The following is a 16,601-nucleotide window of genomic DNA, read 5'->3' as shown; positions in this document are numbered from 1 at the left end:
CGATTAATTCAATTCAGTGTTACAGTAGGTTATCGAAACAAAAAAAAACTATATATTTATATATTTAAATCTAATTGTGATTTTTGAAAGATTAAATTTCGTTGAATGATACCATAGAATAAATAAAATAAGTATTAGTGATTTTTATTAACAATGTCCATTATTCTAAAAAAGAGACTACCCCCAAGTGACATTTTTTTTTCTGAAATTTCTTTCGATTGGAAAGCATATTGTGGCGGAATGCCTACACCACATTTTCGTAGTTCATGCTTTCTGATATTTTTCTTCTACGTGCTTCTTAGGGATAAGTTATTCTAGAGGTTATTAATTTTTTTTGTTATCAAAATTCAGGAGTTTTTCTTTATTTTGCTGATTAAATAAAGTTAACTTATTTAATTGAGATTTACTTACTCGCAGCTTATCAACATGTATGTACCTACATGAACTTTTTAATAAATGTGTTTATGAATTTGAACCTTTTAATCCTTAAAACACACGGATTTACGAAAGTTATATTTATATAACAAGACGCTTCAAGTGAATCAAAGAATTTTGCTACTAAACCATGATAAATGTTATTCATTAATACAAAAAAAAAGTTAATAACCTGGCCCCTGCCACAGCAAAAATAATTTAACTGCAAGCTTAAACATATTTTTATCATTCGGAAAACAATTCTTGTTTCATGAACAATAACTGAGAGTGATCGCCTCAGTATTGCTTGAATTTCAAAGGAAATTCATCAATAAACAAAGGGAAATGCAGTTTTAATTAAATACTCAGAAAATAATTAAACTAGACTTGATTACCTTCCTAGAAATTCTACCCTTACTCAATTCCTTCAGTCAAGAAGAAATACTGCTCTATCAGCTAGCGACTCTAGTGGCGTTATTCACAAACTAAATACAAATTAAATTCAATTATTCAAAAAATTAATGTAATTTTGTATCTAAACCACCCTTTTATTATGTAGTTATTCCATTGCTAATATTATAATTATAGTTATATCCAAATAAATATCAAATAAGATTACAGATTCAAGTGATTGATTCTGACCCACTCACCTCAATTAATTTAATAAAGCAAATGTACACTACTACTATAGAATTTCTATAAAATATCATGAACTAAATATTTTTGCAAACTATAAAATTTCTGTAAAATAATATGGATATTTTTTGTAAACAATTACGCTATAAAACGTTGGCAATATTTCTGAGTTGTAACCCTTATTTATTTTCTGTGAATATCTTTCATTTATTTACTAACGTCTTGTTCCAATTGTCATAAATAACAGAAAAAAAAAATAATAATCATAGCTATAACACTTTAAAATACTGACATCTTATAACCTTAAAATAAAGATAACCAGGAATTTCTTGTTCAGTTCAGCAAGGCTAACACTTCGGGTACCCTGTTTAAAAACAGAATTCTTCGGATTTTTCGCTTTGCAGGCTTTGCCTCTACCAGCTAATCTACGGTGGCACCTAAAATATACATTTTAACTAGCAACAATAGCATCTCAGGACACCAAAAATTGCTTACGATATTGCCTCAGCGTAAGGTTGGTTGTCTACTTTACTCTTTGAATTCATGGCTAAAAACTATGGAAAAATTACGATCTTTCTACTAGTTTTGAGACGTACGAAATGGTTTTAAGATGATGGACAACAGAGAAATGCAGGCCAGTGTTTTAATCTTACAACCCAGGGTTGGACCTTCTTCTTTCTTTGTATTCATGGCTAAAAAAAACGACTGGGTTTGGATGTGATCTGCTATTTTGGAAGCATAATCATCAATAAAGACCACTTCCTGTTATGACGCTTGTAAAATCAATGAAATTAATTATTTATAATATGAATTCATCTACCCTAACAAAAATGTGGACAAAAATTTATGACATAGCAAATTACAAATATTTAATCACAATTGATGAATTATTGATGGGCCATTTATGGCAATGACTAAAGGAGGTACGTCTTCATGTTATTCAATAATAAAAACAATAAACTTAATAATTTATTTATTTCATTTTTTTAAACATTTTGTTCGTTCAGTTTTGTGTAACATGTTACATTTTTTTTTCTTTTCCTTTTTTATAAATTACAAAAAAACTAATATATATTTCAAGATAATTAATTTATTTTTAATTGATCATTGACAAAAATCTTTTATTATTAAATTTTGAAATTTTTTTTATTAAACATATTTTTAATTTTATAAATATTATTTTTATTGTTGCAATAATAAATATATTAATTTTATTATAATAAAAGTTTGTTTTTGTAATAGTAATTTACTTCTTTTTATAAGATATAATTGTATTTGTAATTTTGTATTAATTTTTTTTTCTTAATTAATTTAAAATAACGGTCCCAAAACCATTAATTTTTTTTTTTTGAGTGTGAATAGTTAATAAAAGTTTATCGAATTTATAATTAACTATCTTTAATTGTTAGTGTTTTATAAAGGTTTAATTAATTTTTTAATTATAATAATAAGTAATTATTAATTAAATAAAGTAATTCCAGATAAATAAATGTAAAATATTGCTTTTAATTACAGAGTTAGGCAATTTTTTTTTTGTTTAAAAATTTGAAGAATGAATTAAGCAATGGTAACACATAAAGTTCTTATATTGTTTCATTTCCGGCGGTGAAGGGGAGGATGTCATTTTCTGTTTTCTTGCCAAAGATGAAGCCATTCATTTGTAAGCATCTCAATGGATGTTCATAAAAGTTCCTTTTCTATCACTTTTCCGCGACTACGTTTAATCATTAAACAGTTATTAAACTGAGGGGGCCATGTTTTGCGGAGTGCCTCTGCCAGCTCGTTGATCTGACCAGAAACAACATGATTAACTCTTGCGGGGAGGCTGTAAGGATTATTGGGATGAAATCTTCGTCGAGGTAATCAACTCTGAAGAGGAAGAGGATTGCGGAATCAATGAACTGATTATTTACATAAGGGTGATAAAAACTGCTTACGTTTTGTAGCCATCAACGTAATTAATTTTGGGGTCATTCTGATTACCGAGCTTCAGGCAACACGATGTTCCGAACGAAAATTAGTATCGTATAAACTAGTTTAACCAATAAATCAGTCGCCGAACTATATGGCCACTCTTCTAACTCCCAAGCAAATCTTAGAAAGCCACTTTATTGATCTTTCAATGCGCGATACTAGTCCCGCAAGATAGGCAATGCTCATTATTGTCCTTAATACCGGGATATTAAAGGAGCTATTTACCCAAAATGTAACAGGTGCTTACTTCTTAACCTAATCTTTTACTACAAATAATGGTACTCTGGTTTGCTTGGATGTAGGTCTTGAAAAATAATCTTCTTTCTTCATATGCGCCGTACATTTCAGCGCCTCATTTGTAGGGTGACAAGATAAGGAGATGTGGCTCAGAGTAGATTGCAAAAGTAAAGATTGTGGTTACAGACAGGTGAAGGTAATAACGTCTTACCGCTGCTTACCAAATAAGAGTTTTGATTAAGTGGTTACATTAGTCGGTTTGCTTTTATGGTTTGTCGATATCTCTTTGTAAACCATCACTAATATATTTGTTGCATTTCTCTGTGTCTATAATCCTAGGATTGTTGGTTGAACCTGAGTGTTGTGACGTGGGAAAGCTAAGATAGAATTTTTGACTCTATTTTATTTTATTTTTAATGATTTAAGGCGCGTCAACATCTGAGGCGCCCAGAGCATTTTTCAGGGCCTGCCGCGGCCTCCAGGCAGTGTTTTTTTTTCGTTACAGACAACCCTGTCGCATCACCAGGATTGTGAGCTGTAGAAAGCTCCTAGAAAGTGAAAAATCTATGGGGGGGGGGGGGCTGAACAATCATTGCTATTAATCTCAGGTTTACGGGAGGGAGTACTCTGCCTGTCTTTGGCTGTTGAAAGCCGCGAATTTTAATGTTTTCTGTGCTCTAAATGTGATTTCCCCCCCCCCCCCCCCAATAACTGATTGTAACCACACACTAGTTATAAACTTCCCAATGGAACCAAATTCTTTCACACACCACCGTATCGTGTGAAGGGTGTGTGTGAGAGAGTGTGAAGGGCGAGAGAGAAAGAGTGAGAGGGAGGGAGTGAGAGGGAGTGAGAGGGCGAAAGAGTGAGCGAGAGAGAGGGAGTGAGAGGGAGAGAGGGAGTGAGAGGGCGAGAGAGAGTGAGAGTGAGAGAGGGCGAGAGAGAGTGAGAGTGAGAGGGCGAGAGGGAGTGAGAGAGTGAGAGTGAGAGAGGGCGAGAGAGAGTGAGAGGGCGGGAGAGAGAGTGGGAGGGCGAGAGAGAGTGAGAGGGCGAGAGAGAGAGCGGAGTGAGAGGGCGAGAGAGAGAGAGAGAGAAGTATACAAGCTCTGCACTCAACGACCCAACGAACACCAAGCAATGCAGCTTGATAAGATCAGCAACGGATGGCCCTTAATTTCTTTGTCACGATTTTTCCGAAACAATCGATTGCTAATGATCAGAGGAGAATGATATTTTAGAATACTTTAAGAAACGACGAAAAAAATAGTGGAGGCGGGAAGGAAATTGCATTAAAAGCGATCAAAAGTTTTAGATTTCTTTTAATTGTCTTTTTAATTAGAAAAAGCAAGCATATTAAATTGTAATAAAATTATTTAATTTGAAATCCATAATTTTTAAAAAAGATCGATAATTTTTTTTCCTAATTTTTATTATAAATTTTCCTTATAAACTAGGTCTTAAAAGCTGCATTTTTTCATTATAAATATTCAGTCATTAATAAGAGAATTAAAAATATGAATGTGCAAATAAGTTTTATTTCTTATATAGTTGTTTCAAAACTCTTCGTATTTTGGCTTTTTTTTTTTTAAGATTATTTTTAGTTATCTCTGGGGAAGATTTTGGAAAATCAGGATGAGAATTATCGTGAAAATTAAACTCAATATTTTTGTTTTTATGATTAATATAAGATTTTGATCAAATACGGGCAGGCACTTGATTTTTTTTTATTTAAATTTTTAAAGGAAATTTTGTAAAAAGACTTTTTTTTGGGGGGGGCCTTAAATTTTGCTGGTCGAAGGACTAAAAAAAGGTGGACTCTTAAGAAATCGAAAGAAAATAGAGGAAGACTATTTACTAGCTCTTAGTTCACTGTAAGAATGGATCTCATTAGGCGAGGTTATCTGCAACCTGGGCACAGACAACGGTCTGATCAACGACTTGACCAAAGGCGGTACAGACGCTGGGGAAGGCAGTGCCGGCGATGAAGCGCAAAAAGCGGCCGATGTGATGTGCGTGACCAAATTATAAGATTGTGATTTGGGTCTGAGTACTCGTTTTATTTTCGAAGCGATACTACTGCCACCGCCGCCGCTACTGCTAGTCGACGATGGAGGCAGTACACCTGGCGGCGGTAACAACAGTCCGCCGACTAGTTGTGGTCCAAGCGATGGATCCGAACCCCATCTACCTGTACTTGTGTTCTTGTCCAGTAATTTGGATCTGGACTGGCGTTCTATCATCTCTGAGCAAACGTAACGTCCACAATATCTAGCCCATTCTTCGGCGCGCAAACCTCGGCCATGGTCGCGTAACGTTGGTGAAGCGCCTGGAAAATAAAAAAAAAGTAAAATCATGTTATTGGCTTTTCTTTTCAGAAAAGTATAACAAAGATAATTCAGCCAAAGCACAGTAATGGAGTTTTCCAAAGCTTACGTTGGCTTGTTTATAACCCGAAATGCAATTAAATGCAGTAAGAAATGTCATACAAAAAAAATAAAAATAAATAAGAAATTACAGACAGTTTTATTCACAAATTTAACCAACAGAGAAATTTTACATTTTCATATATTTATTAAAAATTCATTTCAATGAAAGCATGGCACAAAAGATTGCAGGTTAGGGCGGCGATGTAGGGCCACTCCAAGCCACTGTTAACTTTATCTCTGCTGAACACGATTCAACTCGCTTCTATTGAATGGAGCTGAAAGTCCCTCTTTTTCAGCCAGTACCCCCGCTCACAGATGAAAATGAATTTAACAAGAAGATATTTACTTTTGTTAATATTATTTAAGTAGAAAAGTTTCGCTAGAGAATTATCTTGGACTAGGATGTCTCAATATGGGCTAATTTTAACTCAAAATGTTTTTTGTTTTAAATCACCATTCTCTGCCCATCTGACACTTCTCATGGAATGCCCAAGTGTTCAGATAATGTTTACCTCTGGCTCTCAGGACTTACTCGCAAGTAAACTCCAGAACTTTTGTAGACAAGTTGAGGCGCCTAGATGCCTAGAAGTCTTGTAGCCCAGTGTGCCTAGACTTGCCAAGATATCGTACCTTGGATTAGCACCGTACTTGACGGTTCCAGCTTTTTGAATAATCCCCGTTAATCTCTAAGGGTCTTAAGCAAAAAAAAGCAATTCCAGACTTATACTTTGTTTTTTTTTTTGCCAAGCTTTCGACCCAAATAACTAGGCCATCTTTAGATGTTGATTAATTGTTGATTACTCCTAGGATTGTGATTGGGTTATTTTAGTGCTACGGTTTACCACTGAAGAAGTAGCCAATGTCCAGATCAATCCATTCATATCATTGCTAAAAGCCTACTATTGTTATGGTACAGTAACTATGCCAAAAAAAAATGTTAAAGCACAGTTCAAACATCAAATCAAAACCATTTTGCAATGTTAAGTAAGATATACGAGGTGTGGCTATTAAATAACGAGACTATTGCTGTAAAACATTTTATTTTAAATTTATACATATTTAGTTATTATCTCCTTCAATATACACCCCTCCTCTATCCCTATAACGCTCCATGAGAATTTACCATTGCTCCGAAACCGTGCTGCAAGTCTTTTTATGTGAGCTCCTGTATGAAGCGTACCGCTTTTTCTTTCACAGCTTCACAGCGCACTGAAATCGTGTTCCTTTTAAAGCAGATTTGACTTTGGGGGAACAGATCTAAAGCACATGGGGCCACCAGGTCAGGCGAATAAGGCGAATGGCCTTATAAACTGGGATGTTGTACTTGGCTAGAAACGTCGTCTTGACACGACAATGCAGTGTGAGCCGGTCGCCGCCGGTTGTCTTGATGGAGAACCCCCGTGACTTGTTCTTCCCACAAATCGGGTCGTTTTTTTTCCTTACTCTTTCACGAAGTTGAGCAAGCACCTCACGCGGTAGTAATGTTGATTAATTATAATCCGATATTTTCATCCGTTTTGGACGTGGAAGGGCGACCCGGGTGGTCATCATCTCCGATGTCTTCTCGGCCATCTTGGAAACGCTTGAACCACTCAAAAACTCGCGCACGTGATAAACATTCATCACCATAAACTTCTTTTAATTAAAGATAAGATTCTGTAGCGGTTTTACCAAAGTTTTATTGTGAAATTTCACGACAATTCGTTGCTCTACTACGTTGTGTAGTATCGATGTTTTCGGCAAAACGAAATTAACACCTCTTACACAAACGACGGATCCGGTCAGACAGATTTCTCTACAAACACGTGAGACGCTGCAATCAAAAGAGAAGGCTTTACGCTGTACAGCTGTCGGTCGTTAGCAGCATCAGTCTCGTTATTTAATAGCCACACCACGTAAGATAAAATTAGGCCACTCGACCTGGGTGAGGGGACCTGGCGTCAAAAAGAACCACTAGAATTAGCCACCTCCCACCTCAGTGTTTCCATAACGAAAACATTGTTCTAGGTTTGCTAAATAACTTTCCCAAAGTGTGTTAGGGGGGGGGAGGAGTTTGGGTGGAGAAACTCAAAATGGCCGACAGGATACTCTCCGTGGGGAAAGAAGTGGTGGAGGGGAAACTGAGGACGTAATAAGTGCGTGTGCCGAACTCGGTGTGTACAGCAAGAGAGGTTGGTGAGTAAAACGCTGTCGCGGATATTCTAGGTCGATGTTGTAGTCTTGCCAGTTTTGAACAAGATTAATCGAGGGCTCGGATTGCTAATGGCTCTGGAGCAACCCTCTCCACACGTCATATTTGCAACTATACCCCCTCCTCCAGTAACTAATCTACACGCCCCTTTATCAGGTTCACACTTTATTACAACATGATATAAAATTTTGTGGGTGTCAAAGAAAACAACCTTGGGCTCATTTCCGCTTTTCATTCTAGTCAGAGGAAATTCCAGCGGCTACTGAATCAACTTTTCCCAATCCAACTCTCATGTCAGGTTCTCTGAAGGCGATGAACAAATATCAGGGTCCACGCGTGTTGTGTTAGCGGGATTATCCCACAGTCCAGAAAACTCCAAACTTGCCGCACCAAAAAAACTGGTCCTTGGTCGCTTCTGTTTCTCTGGTTAAAGCCAAAAAATCATTCAACCAGAAATGCAATATTACCCCATGTTCTTTTTTTTATTTTCAATATTTATTCCTGTCAGAACTTGCACAAAAAATAATTCAAACAGTTTTTTTCCCGTTAAATTTAAATTTCTTATACTCGTAGAGCTTCTGCATTCAAAGGCCTAACATTTTTATATGAAAATCTGAATCAGTAAAAAAAATTCTTTTCTAAAAGTTTCTCAAGTAGGAATAATTGTTAGCACTCCAAATTTAAAAATCTGGGATTCAAGCAGTCGGTTTAGGTTTAGTTAGAGTGCTTTGCCTTTCTTCCTATTTCTACTGTTATTTTACACTGCTTTCGGAGCTCCGGAGCGTGCGCCCCGCGTCACCGGAAGTAGTACTGTACAAGAGCGACGCCGCGCTTTGCGTAGTGCTCCTCTCACTGACCACCAATGAAAAGTGGTGCCCTTTCCGGAAGTGGGGCGAGGATAAATGGCCCCAGGGGGGACTCCTGCTCTAAAGTATCACTTCATTGTCAAGTACGATTATACTTACATCGTAAGTAAGTAAGTGATCAAGGATAGAATATGTTTTGAGATTCCGAGATTGCATGAAATCTAATATAAATTAGAATTTCAAAAATTATGCATTAAGATTTTCTTTTTTTTTAAAAAAAATATTATTTACTCAATACAATTTTTTTCCCCCAAAGATAATTATTGCTATGAATATTACGTACAAATAATGATCAAGTGGAAATGAGATGGAAAGCGAATCAAAGATTGATTTCCACAAGAACTGGCAAGACTGACAGACTGTTCTGTCAGTTGATGGACACTCCAGAGCAGCCTAAGCGCACTCTACTAGGCTCGGAGCTAGGAATAGCAAATCTTCTGCAATTCTAATTAATAGTGGAGGGAGCAAATAGTGAAAGGGGGAGAGCGAGGAAAGTTAGAAGAGGACTGACTACTTGTGTGGCCCTGCATTGAGGTTTAGTCCCTGATTGCCGCCCTCTGTTGAAGACCGCCCCTCCAAGGAGGAGTACTTGGCCCGCCGTTTGTGGAGAAAATAATTGATTATTTGAATAATTGATGTGGACATAAGCTAGACAACAGGGTCCCGTTCCAACCACTTGTAATACCCCGGCTCCGCGTACAACCTCATTACGCCTACTGTGACGTCACAGCAAAAGTATAATAGACGTTTCTCCAGCAACGCTCTTAGTTTGGTCTTAAAATTACTATTTACTTATTTATGAAAGTTTCAACTCCAGTTTTGGGACGCTGCGATATCAGTTCCAGAATAGGGGGCCATTCATTATACAAATGTGTTTTCCCACAGCTGAAATTATGCCCGCAGGTTTAAAAGATATGCCTAACAGCCTGGAAGGCACCTAGACCCGCCTACAACAGATCACACCCACGACCTTCTCAGCCTACTCAGTGTTCAACGTAGTTTTAACTCACACATTTGCAAGTTCAGAATTTCTATACGTATTTACTTAGTAGAATCGTGTTTTCCAATAGAACGGACTTCTTAAGAGTACAGTCTACCCTCATTCTTCAGATCTGCCCAAGGCGATGGAAGAAGGAGGGGAAATGGAAAATCTTTTGAGTAAAATGAGTACTTTCTTCAAATTTCTATCTCTTTTACTTCGAATCAATTAAAATTGTTCTTAAAATTAATAAAACAACGGCGTACCTGCAAATAGCAACAATTTCGCACACTTGGTTCTCCCTTGAATGGCCGCTTTCATCAACGGAGTAAATCCTAGGAAATTGCGAGCGTCCACTTCAATATCGGTGGCCCGTGTCACCAGCAGGCTGATCACTTCCACCTGACCTGCAGCAATAAACACACACAATCAACATTTTAAAAGCCAAGGGTCTTATCACAACTTCCAATAGATTCTTTAGTACGTGCTTAAAATCTATTCCAAAGGAAGTGATTGAGTTAGGGTATTCCGCTGATGGAAGTCGCTAGAGAATGCCAAAGAATGAGGAGATCCTTGCTTATATTGTAATCATTCGAAATCTATGATTGACATAACTCCAAAAATTTCTTTTTATCAAAATCCAACTCAGGTTTTTGTTTTGTTTTGTTTATGGGACAGATGGCTCCTGAAGAAATAAGAAGTAGTACGTGTCAGCAGCTGTTGGACTCTTGGAGGAAACTGGAGTACATTGTCCTGAGTGCGTTCTCTCTTAAGAACTCTTCCAAACTCTGAGACTTATATAAGTAAAAGTCCAAATATCACATCATCAAAAAAATTCAACCAAAACTAGAGATTAAGAGAATGAAATCACCAACCAGCTTGAGCAGCGAAATGAAGCGGAGTATTGCCTTCATTGTCGGCTAAGTTAATGTCCAAGTCTGGCACATCGACAAGTAGTTCAAGCAGTTCCACACACCCGTTGCCGGAGAAGTAGCTAGCTGCGGTCTGAAACATAGAAGTAATTAGAGATTAGTAGCAACAGCAGAAACTTTGGTTGGGCTCGTAGGGTTGGATAATATCGTCTTTAGATAGATAAATAAACTTTAATGTTAGTTAGAGTACAATTTGAATACCAACATGAAGGTGTCAATGTATAATTATATTACAACTTTCGTTACTGAGCATACGGAACCTTAAGGATGGGAAGGATGAAGAATGTAGGGGGAAAAGGATGGGAAATCCTGCAGAGGTTTACAGGACTGTATTATGACGGGATCTCTCCATAAGGGGGAAGGAACGCAGGCAATCCAAAATACCCATTGTTCCCCGCCTATCCCTCACCTTACAAGAGACATCGGGGCTTCAAGACCAACAAATCCGGATAAAGATTGCCGGGTAGCAAAACAATAAACTAATAAAGTAGTAACAGAACACTCAATCGCCCAGGTACTGGAATAAACCTAGAAAGTTCTGGTAAAGATTACCAGATGCCCACAATCTCCGGGAGGGAAGCAATTAACCTCCCCGAAGACGAGAAATCTAGTTTTTAGAATAAACGGGGACACACCTCCTACAAAGTGCCGGACAGTCTCTCATTAGACTCCACCACAGCCGGCACAAATTGGCGACTGGGTAAGGCCCCAGAGAGAGAGAGAGAGAGAGAGAGAGAGAGAGAGAGAGAGAGAGAGAGAGAGAGAGAGAGAGAGAGAGAGAGAGAGAGAGAGTAGGATATACTTGATTCTTATGAGCCTGTAGGGGAATGGAAGGATTGTAGATGATGTCGCGGCGGCAGAATGGGTTAGGATGACAATCTGGAGTGCCGAGGAGTTTCAGTAGACGGTTAAGGATATAGGAGTGTACGGGGATAATGGAAGGAGGGTGTAGATTCCAGTACGTGGAGGAGAGTCTGTCGCAAGTCTGAGAAATTTGTTCTATCTTGTTCTGGTGATTCTTGATGTTGCTACAAGGCAGGCTCCGGCCGGAGCAGGCGTAGGATAATATCGTTTTAGCCGTCGTAGCAAGTAAGTTAATGGTAACCCTGACCCAGGATAAATACGATACTTCCGGCTGAAGAAGTTTCAGCTTCTTCCAGGATGAACTGGAAACAGAAAAATTCGGTAGGGTAGCAACACTTCCGTCACGTAGTTACTTTGAAAGTTAAGGATATTTCAAATTGAATAACCCAATTTGTAGTTGGTGGCAACTCCAAAACTAATTTTTAATAAAAAAAACAAAAAAAAAACAGGAAAAGAAGTGCAAAATTGAAAGGAGATATGTTGAACAAGCCAGCTTACAAGAATGGATCTGTGGTAGAGATCGTTTGTCTTTCTCACAGCACGTTGCTCTCTCTCCGTGAAGAGAGAGAGAGAGAGAGAGAGAGAGAGAGAGAGAGAGAGAGAGAGAGAGAGAGAATATAGGCCGCACCGTAAGGTAGACTGTGTCGGCGAACCTTGCAAACGTGCGTGGCTAATCTCTTACTCCCGCCAAGCTTCGTGTCTTCTCTATCCGTTTCGCAGAGAGACAATTTTTTTCCCCCAATAGACAGTGTTGACATTTTATTTTTAGATCCTCTTACGAGTTAGTACAAATGTTATGATCGAGTAAAATGTTTTGAAACTGAATGCTCACCGTAGTAAATATCCGTTTCGAGGTACCTTAAGTCACAAAAGTAGTTTCTAGAAAATGATCTACAAATATATAAATGTGAATTGTGTTTTTTGTGCGTGGGTGGCCCCCCCTAATGAACTACAGAATCCCTGAACAAGCACTGGAATGGTCTCCAGGAAAAAAAAGGTGAACACAGGTAACCTGTAGAAAAGGTTATTTGGATGAGAATTAGTCAGATTACGGATTCTGCTACCTAGGGGAGCACCTAGTGGAGAGATACGTATATGGAGGGGGAATTTGATTGTATAATTTTGGGAAAGAATCCACAACAGAGGGGGAAACATTTTATGTAAAAATGAGTGAAGAAGTACGCATGCGCAGGAGGCTGAGACAACGCGCACCTTTTTGTTGTAGTTCACAACATTCAGACTTCATTCGTAGGGCGCACAATTAAAACTGATGTTGCGTGTAAAAGTTGTTGCAATTTAAAATACTAATAAAAGCAATTTTTTCCCCCTTTAGAAAATATTGAAGCCAAACAGGAAGTTACGCCACTGACCTGTTTGGTCACTGGGTCTTTATTTAATCTAATTTATTTTTTTATAAAGAGGGAGATGATGTCCATTAGAGGGCCGTAGCGTTTCCATGTTCCACCAAGATTCACTGGAGTTGGAAATGAAGACTCTACGAGTTTATGTACAAACACGGCGAGAGCGGACAGTCCGAACAGGTACATTATTGTGCTCAAGAGGTAGGAAGTGGAGACCAGAGCACTCTATACGGCAGATCAATAAGTATTTATATACGGCATTCAACAGGTAACTCAATACAGTCACTATACTGCTCTCACAGCAAGATCTAACACAGCAACCTTCATTCTTCCTCTTCCCCTCGCGCAATACCGTCAATACATGTCAACACGATTACTTCGAGAGGGGGTGCGGGTGCGGGAAATCTGGCATTGCTCTTATTGCAATTCTGGAGGCTGTAACTTATTCATACTCAAGAGACGTCCAGTTTAGAAAGCATATGTAATTTTCACCAATATTAATCTAGATTAATCCATTTACGCTGAATGTCTCTTTAAAGTCGCGTCTCCAGAGTATCATTGAAAAAAATACACTAAAAATAAATCAATCAAAAATAAAAGTTAATTATCTTAAAAATAATAAGATAAAAACCGGAAGAGGTCACGAAAAACTTTGGAAAAGTGAAAAAATCATTGAATAAAAAAGTACTTCCGGTTGTATTTTTTTTTCAAATTTGGACAAAACACAGAGCACTTCCTTTTAAAGAAAATTTGGAAAATATTTTGGCGAAAAAAAATCTTAGAAACTTGAAAACTTCGGTGAATAATGAAGGTACTTCCGGTGGTGTAGAAATCTTCTCCAAATTCAGAATTCTAATCAAGGCCATTTAATCCTACTTTATAATGGAGTAGAGGACACAAGACCGTAAATTATACTCAAATGGATCTTTAGAGGAACGCCTATAATCACCCCTCTCACCCACAAAAAAAAATCGCTCATTCAAATTATCCGGAAGAAATGTTTCCAGATAAAGGATCTAGGCAGCAACGTCTGTTCACAGTTTTACGTTTAAACATTCTGCAAAGTGCTACTCCCGCTTTGAGGGAAATTCTGATGGCTAAGTTAAAGACACTTAACGTTTAAAATTTCAACTTCCGGAGATTTGTCTCATTTTTTTTTTTTTTTTTTTGAGATATTTTATCCACAGCCTTTTACACGTACAGATCATTTCCTGTAAAAAAAAAACACTTCTACTAGTAAGAGAAAAAAAACTTAATACACAGAGTAGAAGAACTCTGCGCATGCTCTGGTGGCTGAACAGCAAAAGGCGCGAAAATGACGCACTGACGTCACGCCTCCGCCACAAAGTGACGTAAATAAAGACTGATTGTGCATTAATGGCTGTAATATTTTTATGTCCGTCCATTTTGCTGTTTATAATTATTTATGCCTTTCACTAGTCTGCTATATAGATCAATTGTGACTGCAACATGGCTTGATCAGTAATCATTGCAATGTAATTAGTATAATAAATGCATTAGGCAATATATTAAAAAAAAAATACGAAGTTGAATAGAAAATAATATGCAAAAAGTGAACAGTAAATCACTGAGTAGCTGGCAGACTGCCCACGGTATTGTCTTGTACAACGAACGTTCATTAAAGACTAGGCTAAAGCTCTAATGGAAACCACTTCTTTTTTACCATTTTTATTTAAATATAGAAGGCAGTGAATTAATCAATCTGTAGATTAATACAACTTTAATTTATTTTAATTCTAAACAGCTGATGAATTTGAATTGATCTGAATTCTATGTTCAACAAGTGATCGCCAATGTGTGGCCTCAGATAGTGGTTTCAAAAAAAAGAAGTTTAATTTTACAATTTCTTCCGTGGACAAAGTACGCTAACCTTGGACTGTACCTAGAAGCAAACGGTTGACATGGAATCCCCCCTGACTAGACTCGAAACTGAACCAAACGCTACAAAACTTCTCGCCAGACTACTTGACAAACGATCGAAACTTAACCTACAAAACAAAAGACTCTTATACTTGTTACTGCGACCTATTTGGTCAGACGGTATCGAAGTATGGGGGATCGACTAAGCGTTCCAACTCTCTACGCATCCAGACATTACAGTCCAAAAAATACTACGAAAACTTCTAAACGCTCCGTTCTACATTTCTAACCTCACCATACATAATGACCTCAAAATCCCTTTCATTACAGATCTCGCTAACACTCGTTTTCTCAAATTCATCATTCCTCTACAGCAGTTTATCCTAAGGTAAGGAGACCCCAAACTTTATACCCAGGGGGCCAGTTCACTGTCCCTCAGACCGTTAGAGGGCCGCATTATAAAACAAACTATTTTAAAGTAAAAAACAAAAAAACAAAACGGGAACAAATAGAATATTTCAAATAAAGAACAATTTAAATTTAAATCACCAAACTGCCCAGTATTTCTGTAGGAACTATGGGCCTGTTTTTGGGCTAATGAGATGGTCCAATGTCCGGTTTAGTTATAGTGCTTTGCCTTTCTTCCTACTTCTGGCTGTTATTTTACACTTGTTTTCGGGGCCGTGACGCGTGCATCCCGCGTCATCGGAAGTAGTACTGTACATGAGCGACGCAGCGCTTTGCGACGGCGCCACATATAGTGCTCCTCTCATTGACCACCTAGTGAAAGAGATGCCCCTTCCGGAAATGCGGCGGGGGCCGGATAAATGTCCTCAGGAGGCCGCATGTGACCCGAGGGGCCTTAGTTTGGGGACCCCTGGTCTAATCAAAAAACTATCTTCTTCTGCAATGCCAGATGATCCTCCCTAAGAAGATTGAAGAGAAGATGGCCTTACGATCTACTGTCATCATAAGAGTCCACGATAATGGCGTGACACTACTGGGGTTGCCTTCTCCACTCGTATATCCTAAGATTTATTTTTATCATGTTACCACATTTGCTTGTTGCAACAATTAGTTGTAGTTGTAAATTTCAATAAAAGATTTAAAAACAGGAAGCGAGGAAGTACTGCTATCGTGCTCAATTTTTTCCAATATTAATTTTAAACCGGAAATACCTCGTACGAAGTCCCAGGAATACGATAAATCTTATTTGAACAATCACACATTTTCTTGCTGCAATTCTCAAGTTATACGAGAACATTGGACAAATAAAACCTTTTGATCTAAATGGAAAACTGAGAGGAAATCTTGGGTTTGGCGAGATTCGAACTGGAGATCTCCGACTTACAAACCCAAGTGTTATGAACACTAATCTGACAACTCCAAGGTATAGAACTACTTACGTGCATTAAGGCAGAATCTTCTTTTAAACTCTATCATCTTGTTTCTGTTCCATATTACATTCGCTGATCATTTATCCACCAAGATGGAAGCCCCAAGTATTGGATCGCAAAATTGAGGTGTTATAATTAAACATTACTGTCTATTTTAATAGTATAAGCGTAAACAAACATGAACTTCGAATAACCTTCCTTCACTCAAACACTTACATCATTCCGAACCTTGTCGAGACTTTCCGATCTTATACGAACACTACGATTACATCGAGAAATTTCGCGCCATATTTTTTTCCCTTCTCAGAAAGAGAATTTAGCATCAAATCTAGTTAATTTTTTATTATTTATTTATTTATTTTTTAACTTTAAGAGGCAAAAGTAGGTTTGAATGGCTGCTGATGTAAAGTTAGAGCGAGGAGATTACAAACTTATAGTTTTTA

The 16,601-nt window shown here is 37.7% G+C and overlaps 1 protein-coding gene across 1 annotated transcript; it reads right to left on the bottom strand.

Moving 5' to 3' along the window:
• Positions 1 to 4,829: 4,829 nt before the first annotated feature.
• LOC141450089 (uncharacterized) lies at positions 4,830 to 16,339 on the bottom strand. The gene is made up of 4 exons (XM_074120146.1): positions 16,168 to 16,339; positions 10,599 to 10,728; positions 9,990 to 10,130; positions 4,830 to 5,587 (listed from the first exon to the last, which is right to left on the bottom strand). The coding sequence occupies exons 1-4, from the start codon at positions 16,171 to 16,173 to the stop codon at positions 5,109 to 5,111; spliced, it is 756 nt and encodes a 251-aa protein (XP_073976247.1). The 5' UTR covers positions 16,174 to 16,339; the 3' UTR covers positions 4,830 to 5,108.
• Positions 16,340 to 16,601: the final 262 nt, after the last annotated feature.

This window comes from Rhodnius prolixus, unplaced genomic scaffold, assembly GCF_049639745.1.
Source record: "Rhodnius prolixus isolate KJV_2025 unplaced genomic scaffold, Rpr scaffold_2, whole genome shotgun sequence".
NCBI classification, from domain to species: domain Eukaryota; kingdom Metazoa; phylum Arthropoda; class Insecta; order Hemiptera; family Reduviidae; genus Rhodnius; species Rhodnius prolixus.
This window is presented reverse-complemented; position numbering and strand designations above follow the sequence as displayed.

Excerpts from the sequence above, each read along its gene's own strand:
- LOC141450089 (XM_074120146.1), bottom strand. Across the intron at positions 10,131-10,598 it reads TCATTTCGCTGCTCAAGCTG|GTCAGGTGGAAGTGATCAGC; the intron begins GTTGGTGATTTC and ends TTATTGCTGCAG. Across the intron at positions 5,588-9,989 it reads GAAATTGTTGCTATTTGCAG|GCGCTTCACCAACGTTACGC; the intron begins GTACGCCGTTGT and ends TTTATTTTCCAG.